The sequence below is a fragment of the Protobothrops mucrosquamatus genome, unplaced genomic scaffold, assembly GCF_001527695.2.
Source record: "Protobothrops mucrosquamatus isolate PMUCROS unplaced genomic scaffold, P.Mucros_1.0 scaffold738, whole genome shotgun sequence".
NCBI classification, from domain to species: domain Eukaryota; kingdom Metazoa; phylum Chordata; class Lepidosauria; order Squamata; family Viperidae; genus Protobothrops; species Protobothrops mucrosquamatus.
Genome location: NW_015387011.1, coordinates 214,389 through 223,142, shown reverse-complemented (window position 1 = coordinate 223,142; position 8,754 = coordinate 214,389). Strand labels below are relative to the sequence as shown.

The following is an 8,754-nucleotide window of genomic DNA, read 5'->3' as shown; positions in this document are numbered from 1 at the left end:
TTGGCATTGACAAATTCGCTATTAGTCAATTGCAAAAGGCGGCCTTACTAGGAACTGCTTCCATCCTGCGACGATATCTGTAATACCATCAAACATCCACATCTGCCTATCCCAGGTCCTGGGTAAGGACTCGATAGGTAGACAAAATGCCAAATCCAGTCTGAACATCTGGCTGACTGTGCGATGATCCATAATAATAGTAATAGTAAAGTTGGAAGGGACCCTGGAGGTCATCTAGTCCAACCCCCTGCATTTCATCTTGGAAAAGAAGCTATTCTTTACTGTCCAGGCTGCTGGGCTGTTATTGTGTGTAATGTCTTTATTATGTGCACTCCCAGTCAGTCCTTATATCCAGGCTAAAACAAGCACTCATTCCACTCTCAATAGCTCAGCTATAAAAAAAAATGGCTTGGGAAAGTTTATTTATTAAATATCAGGAGACCTCAAAGTATTAAGTGGCCAAAAAGAAATAAAAAGCAGCAAGGCAGCTGAAGAGAGAGGAACAGAGAGACATGGACACTCGGCAATAATGTACAGTATTTACACATCTATATATCAAAAAATTTTTAGTGCTTCTGGAAATAATACAGATGGTGATTATAACGAGCAGGTTTCTATAGGTTGGGAAATCTGTCACTCCTGCAAAGCTGTGTACTTAGGAAGCTTACCAGAGAAAACACAGGTTTCATTCTGCTGGACTAATACAGTTCTGCTCTTACTTTTTAATGAAATCTGCCCAAAGCTGGCTCAAATCAGACAGCCTCTAAATCCAATAAATAAATTCCTGTAAATTTACCCCCATTCTCATTCCTCGACAGATGGGGATGTAAACATATTGGTGATTGGGACCAATCCTCAGACTTTAAGATAGGATGCCTAAGGAAGGTGTGAGATAAGCCATCCTGGCTAAATATATCAAAACTCTGCAAAATAAAACAATGTAATCTTATGCTTTGAACTTCTCACTTTTGAAAATGTTATCTTAATTAAAATCTTGGCCTGAGAACCAAATTCCCTGAAGTAGAAGTTACTCAGAACCTCTCCCTGCATATAAGATTGGCTACAGGGAGAATGTCAAGTTCTCTAACTTGATTTTTTCATAATGAATAGACAGTTTTTTTTCTCTATTCCTCAGTTATTAAGTAAACATTAAATTATGTTGGTTATAGATAGATAATCTGTTAGATACTGAGTCTATATCTTATTTTCTTTGTGTGTGTGTGTCAGTGTGTGTGTGACTCTATTATTTCTAAAAATTAGATCTTTATCTGATCAAATCAAAATCACAGCAATGCCTGCACCCATCTGTCTATCTGTAGCACAATTTTTTTCTCCCTGATTTGATTTTAAAAAGTTGCAGATTGTCTCGCTAATTTTCAGAATGGAAGTTGCTTGTTTCCTCTAAGACAATGAATCTTGCACTGTAAAAATAATTACAATATATTTGAATAGAATCACAACGCATGATTTGAGAAAGCCATGAAAGAAGCAATGACAACAAAATCAGCTGAGCAAAGAATCAGAAATTCAAATGGAGCTTTTTGATTTTAAAAGACCCTGTTTTTCCCCATTTGCTGTTGTGAACACCTGCAGGTATGTAATTCTTGATTTCTGAAGAGACGATTGTTCCTGGGAAGCTTATATTTTATAAAAGTTCATACTGCAACAATTCAACTCATAAAACTGTATTTGCAAATAACTTTCAGGCAGACAGTTATAATGACAACATGACAACTAATACATATGTGTGTGTGTGTGTTAATGTGTGTAATAATATAACAACAATAATATTATTGTTATATATTGTATATAAAATAATATATAATAACATAATACTAACAATAGTATTCTTTCTATGTCTAGGAATTCCTAACGCAGTAAATGATACACATATATTTGCTCTTGTATTTCTCTCTCTCTCTCTCTCTCTCTCTCTCTCTCTCTCTCTCTCTCTCTCTCTCTCTCTCTCTCTCTCTGTGTGTGTGTGTGTGTGTGCGCGTGTGTGTGCGCGTGTGTGTGTAAATTTGAAATTTCATTTTAACAGTATGCCTGACATTGCAGATCACTCTTTGCGTGAGTAGGAACAAACCAATCTGTTTTCTCATCTTGATAAACAAATCCTTATTTTTCATTGTTCAATAATGTCGTCCTCCTTTGCTGCTCTTTATCAGAGGTGCAAAACTAAAGCTTCTCATTAATGCTTAATTGTTTTGACAGGACTTAGATAAAGAGAATATTCTGTCTCCTGCTTTGAGCATTAGACACAGGTTGCCTTTTGGGTATATATTCCGAGCATTGAAGATTTGATTTAGGACTTGTGACTGCTCATACAAGCTCTCTCTTATACAGCATATTATGGTAGCATTTTTTAAGGAAAACATTTTTCTTGCTTTTGAAAACTCAGAAATATGCAGGGAACTAGATCAGGATGAAAGAGATAAGCAACAGGTGCTTTCCAAGGTGAGGCCAGTGAGGCTGAAGAGGAAAGGAGAAAGAAGACCCAGATTCAGGTTTCCATTCCCTGCAGTACTTTGAGTAGGTCAACTGCCCTCACTCCACTCACTCACACTATTTTTGTTGTGGTGAAAATTAACCTTCCTGAGGTGGGGTTCAAATCTAACAAATCAACCAATTAATCCCCAAGCGTTGGTCTAAAATGCAGGTAATCCCTGACCATGACACCGGCTGAGTTTCATGGATTTTATAATTCACATATTTTTGTGGGGAGTGCCCAAACTTTTCACCCTCCTTACCAAAAGATCCTAAGATGTTACTTGAACATATCTCTCTCTCTCTCTCTCTCTCTCTCTCTCTCTCTCTCTCTCTCTCTCTCTCTCTCTCTCTCTCATCAATTTGAACCAATTTAAGATTTAAAAGGGCAAGGATTTAGTTACAATTTAAGATTTGCAGGGAATACAAGAATTCAATTGGATTGTTTGGATTTAAATATAACAATCTGTGTCTGTGAAAACACAATACCCTAAGTTTTAATCCCACCTTAGACATAAAGTTAGCTGAATGAATTTTGGGCTGGTCACTGGGAAGAAGGAGGCAAGAGCAAACCATTGAAATTTGCCAGGAAATTGCACCAGGACAGCTCCCTGGTGCCTGCAGGCATTTGTCTAGGCCAGGGGTAGGCAACCTTGGCTCTTTTATGACTCGTGGACTTCAACTCCCAGAATCAGCTATGCTGACTCAGGAATTCTGGGAGTTGAAGTCCACAAGTCATAAAAGAGCCAAGGTTGCCTACCCCTGGTCTAGGCAGTCTCCAGGGGTCAACAAGAAAACACCATTTTTTTTTTTTTAAAAAAAAGGCATGTTCCAAAGGAATAATCTGCAAGAGTTAGTTCATTTATTACATTTTTTTATCCTGCCTTTATTATTTATAAGTAACCCAAGGCAGCGAACATAGCTAACACTCCTCTTATTTTCAGTGCAAAAAATAACCCTGTGAGTTGGGCTGGGCTTAGATAATGACTTTGCCTATATTTAGTGTTTTAGGCTACAAATGCTAACAACTTAGTTAGAAGAAGTGCAGAGAGGCAAGGGAAATGGTCTCAACTAGTTGCTTCTATGTGGACATCAGATCTGAGCCTTGAGTCTTTCTATCGGTAGTCAAACTGTGGAGCAAAGCAGTGTTGAAGGAAAAATCTTCATCAAAGTCCAGTCCAAGCTGGAAATAAACAACATGGCGACTGCTTTAGAAAGAAGGTTGCAGTTTATTGAAGAGGAGAGCCAGACAGAAAGATGGTTCTGGAAAAAAAAAGAGTGAGCGCATGTAGTAGGGAGTGGGTTTTTATACCTTCTTGGGCTTTTGTTTGGAGTTGTTCCTGTGTCATGAACTTTGACCTGAGTCTGAGTGTGCCTTTCTAGTATTCTGATGGTGATGGGTTAATTCTATTATGTCCTGTCTTAGAGTTTGGGTGGGGTATGTAGATTTTAAGGGTCTTTGTCTTCCTGATCTCTTCAGCTTCTAGCTGGAGGGCTCCAACCTTCCTGAATGGATTATTACATCTGCATTTCTAAAAGCTGGTTTCTGCTGAGTTGTCTGGCTGGAGGGGAGGGGAGGTGTGGAGAAGTTTCTGCCTTTTTAAAGATCTTCTCCATTATTTCTTTGGGGAAATATATTCTGCCTTTTTAATATTCCCCAAAATATTTCTTTCTCTGGATTCTTCCCTCAGCAGCATTGCCACTCATCTGAGCTTCCCCCCTCGCTGATATGCCTCCTTCTTGTGCACGCACTCATATAAGAGCAAATTTACTCTCTGGCCATTCATGCAGTGGACTTTCTCACCCAGTATCAGACATGACAGGGACAGACAAATGTAGAAGCTACATAACATCAGGTTTCTTGATTTTATTTTATTTTTCAGCCGTGCATTAGGAAAATGAAAGGGAATAAACCTGGGTGGAAAGAGAAGAGATCAGACAGTTTGGGCAGTTTATTCCAGTTTGGACCAATATATGGAGATAATAATAATAATAATAATAATAATAATAATAATAATAATAATAATAATAATAATAATAATAATAATAATAATAATAATAATAATAATAATAATAATAATAATAAAGTTGGAAGGGACCTTGGAGGTCATCTAGTCCAACCCCCTGCCCAGGCAGGAACCCTACACCATTTCAGACAAACAGCTGTCCAGTCTCTTCTTAAAAACCTCCAGTGTTGGAGCATTCACCGCTTCTGGAGGCAGGTTGTTCCACTGGTTAATTGTTCTCACTGTCAGAAAGTTTCTCCTTAGTTCTAGGTTGCTTCTCTCCTTGATCAGTTTCCACCCGTTGCTTCTTGTCCTGCCTTCAAGTGCTTTGGAGAATAGCTTGACTCCCTCTTCTTTGTGGCAGCCCCTGAGATATTGGAACATTGCTATCATGTCCCCCCTCGTCCTTCTCTTCATTAAACTAGACATACCCAGTTCCAGCAACCGTTCCTTATATGTTTTAGCCTCAGTAAAGCCCCATGTGAAGAAAGCACAAATCAGGTAAAAGTTAGGAAGAAGATTAAGTTTTGAAGACAACTGAACTCAAAACTTCAGTATTTTGGACACTCCTCAAATATATTGATATCTATTAGTTTTATTCATATTTAAATCTATGAATCATTCTATGGATGGATAGATGATTAGATAGATAGATAGATAGATAGATAGATAGATAGATAGATAGATAGATAGATAGATAGATAGATAGATAGATAGATAGATAGACTTAGTTGTATAATTTGTTTATTTATACATTTATTTATTTTTAACTTTATATGCCACAGAACAACATATATCAAAATAATATTTTTCAATGCTGCCTTACAAAATTTATAAAAACTGTAATTTGTTAACTAATGACAACAAATCAGAATTGTGCAAGACCTGACATACCAAAACACCCCTTGGAACATATGAGTCCCAAGCATAATACCAGAATTAAACTTTCCAAAACTGTGTTTGATGGGAAATTTGTTTTTTAAAGATGCTTGGAAGGGTTGCAAACAAGTGCTGCTTCCACACTTTTGCACATTTTAAAGTACCCTTTTAGAATCAAATCTGAAGCATGGCTATCCTTAACAGAAACAATACATAATTTGTTAATACAGTGGAAACAAATAGTGCAATGCAGTGTGGTTCAACCTTCCCCAGTCTGTCAACTTCCAAATCTGTGGGGGATACTAGGATACTTCAAAATTCTAGCAATCTGATCTCAACATGAGCAGCAGGTAGTGAGTTGCGCAATGCTGACATTATCCTAATGAAGACTTGTGCATATCCTTGTGCCTTTTCACAAAAATACACTGTTCCTCCTGAACATTAGTAATAATCTTATCAGACACGGCCCATGATATACTGTTTCTTCAATTTAAAGCAAAATGGAGAAGGGGTGAGAAAAATATATATTAATAATTGTGGATTTCCACGGGTTTATGACAAAAGTTATCCCAAATTATTTTCATATCTTTAGATAAAAGCTTGGCAACGAAGGAGGAATGAGAGAGGAGAACACAACTTCATGGAGAGAATTTCTTCTGGTTGGTCTTCTGCATCAGTGGTCACCCACCCTGTTCCTTTGGGGGCTTCTCTTCATGTTTCTGATTGCTCTGATGGGAAACAGCCTCCTTATTTTTCTGATTAAAACAGACTCTGGACTTCAGACTCCCATGTACTTCTTTCTTAGTCAGTTGGCTTTCATGGACCTCTGCCAAGTTCTCTCCATCGTTCCACAAGTATTGGTCAGCTTTGTAACTAAGAAGTATACCATTTCACTCTATGGGTGTGTTGTTCAGATTTCTGTAATTTTGATTTTGGCAGGAGCAGAATGCCTCATCCTGGCAACCATGTCTTATGACAGGTACGTAGCCATCTGCAAACCTTTGCAATATCCTATCCTCATGAGAAGGAGTGTCTGTTACATGATGTCAATGGCAGCCTGGTTTTGGTCCACTGTCCAGGCGCTCACCTGCTCTCTTTATGTCCTGCCCCTTCCCTACTGCAAGTCCAATGTGATTAAGCATTACATGTGTGATTATCCAGCTCTTATCCAGCTGTCTTGCTCAGATAATTCTGCTTTTGAAAGAACAACATATTTTGGAAATTTCATGGTACTACTCATCCCCATTTCACTTATCCTCACTTCCTATGTTTCCATCCTCCTCCAAGTTGTGAGGGTACGATCTTCTGAAAGGAGCCACAAAGCCTTAGGAACTTGCATGTCGCACCTATGTGTAGTTGGGATCTACTACATAACTGCTATTGTAACATACATGAAACCTGCATCCTCTTATTCACCACAGGAAGCCATGATTAATACACTGTTCTTTACCACTCTGCCTGCCATGACAAACCCCTTTATATACAGCCTGAGGAATCAGGATGTCTTGGAAGCTCTGAAAAAAATCTTCCAAAAACACAGCTTGCATGGCTGACTAGGTAGTAAAAACTTAACAGTGAATATTTTCTGTTTGAAATCTGAGCATCTACTCCAATTTGTGAGGAACTGTTAACACCTTTCCTAACCCTGAGGTTGTTTTCTCTGAGACTGGTTCTTGACTCCTCCTCATCAAAGAAGCTCACTTAAAGCAAGGACACAAGTGAATTTAATCCTTATATTTAAAAAAATCCCACAATTATCCAAGTTCTTAACCGCAATTGTTAAAGTATATATGGCCAAAGTCACCCCCGTGGAGCTGAAGTTTGGCTTGAAACATAAATCAGTACTAGAAAAAACAACAACCAATCACAGCATTTGAGTTAGGTGTAAATAAAAAGATTTCAGTACTGCAATACTGAATTGGGAATTTATATAATTTGTTCCTTGTTTAAAATCAGGGCATATATTGGTGCAAAATTCATGCTATGGAAACTGACAGACTCCCCTAATTATGTCTGTTAGCACAGACAAAATCTCAGTTAAAAACCTCTTGGATTCTACGATGGACAAATTTCATCAGGATCAGTCTCTTGTACAACTGAGGAACAAACTAAAACTATTGCTGCTCAAAGAGACTTGGCTAGAGAAGCACAGAAAGATATAGCCATCCTCATTAAAGTTGGCAGATTGGAATGAATGAGCCGCTACAAAGATACTTTTCAAATTGCCAAATATTTCAACACAGAAATGCCTAAATAACGTATGGTGGTATTTACTCCAATAGGTTTTGAACAACTGGACACAATGGTTAAATATGGAATATTTAAACAAGTCCCTTATGATGACTGTACTTCTACTTGTGGAGCTCATATATTATTTGAATGTCAATTGTATAAGAAAGAGAGAGAATAGTATTTTGGACCACACATTAGACAAACAACCTGTTGGAATCCCTTTATTTAAAACAACAAAGCTCATGTACGGTCAGAATTTAAAAATCTGAATTTATTTGACTAAAGTAGTTCAGTTCAGTCTGCACATATAAGTGTAATAGGGATAAATTATAGGGATGATACAAAAATCTAAGTTGCATTCTTTATTTTATTCTTTTTATTTAATCTGTTTCTGTTATTCCATTTTTACATATGGTCTAACTAACATTCTGTTTTTTTATATTCTGCATGTTGATATTGACTAACCAACAATAAAGTTACTGAGAAGGCATACTTGCATAGTTTGTTCTTCTATCTGTACCCCAGACCAGGGTTTTTCAGGATTCTGTAAGAATTTGATGGGGTTCCAATTAAGAGAAAAAAGGTCCCTCAAATATATCACCAGTTTTACTATCATTAGAACCTTTATCTAATTTAATTCTGGGATTCTGGGAATTTTATTGCTTTTGAAACGTACGAATCTTGAGGTCTGAATAAATTAAAAACCCTCATCTCTATGTTCACTGAGTACTATGCTCATAATAAATACTTAACTTTTTGTGATTCACATTCATATTATAATGATAGAGCATAGCCATTTATGCAGACCTGAAGAAGTCACTGTTTTGGTGAATTCCCACAGTACAGGCAACCTAGAAGGGATGAAGTACATTACAGTTTAAGGTGTCATATGGAGGACAATTGCCCAAAGGGCTGTCCAGTTCTTCAGGATCAATTTAATTTAATTTAATTTAACTCTAACTTATATGCCGCCCTTCTCCCCCATGGGACTCAGGGCGGCTCACAGCATATTAAAAACAATACAAAACATTTCCCTATAAAAGCCAATTAAAAACCAAATATTTGTAGCTGTGTCTTGTTTAAAATCATTAAAATTGTCCCTATTTAAAAATTCACCCTAGGTCAGTCCCGCTTGCTGAAAAAGCCA

General features: G+C 37.3%; 1 protein-coding gene across 1 annotated transcript; it reads left to right on the top strand.

Moving 5' to 3' along the window:
• Positions 1-6,340: 6,340 nt before the first annotated feature.
• Positions 6,341-6,928, top strand: LOC107289628 (olfactory receptor 2Z1-like). The gene has a single exon (XM_015818418.1). The coding sequence runs from the start codon at positions 6,341-6,343 to the stop codon at positions 6,926-6,928; it is 588 nt and encodes a 195-aa protein (XP_015673904.1).
• The last annotated feature ends 1,826 nt before the right edge of the window (positions 6,929-8,754 follow it).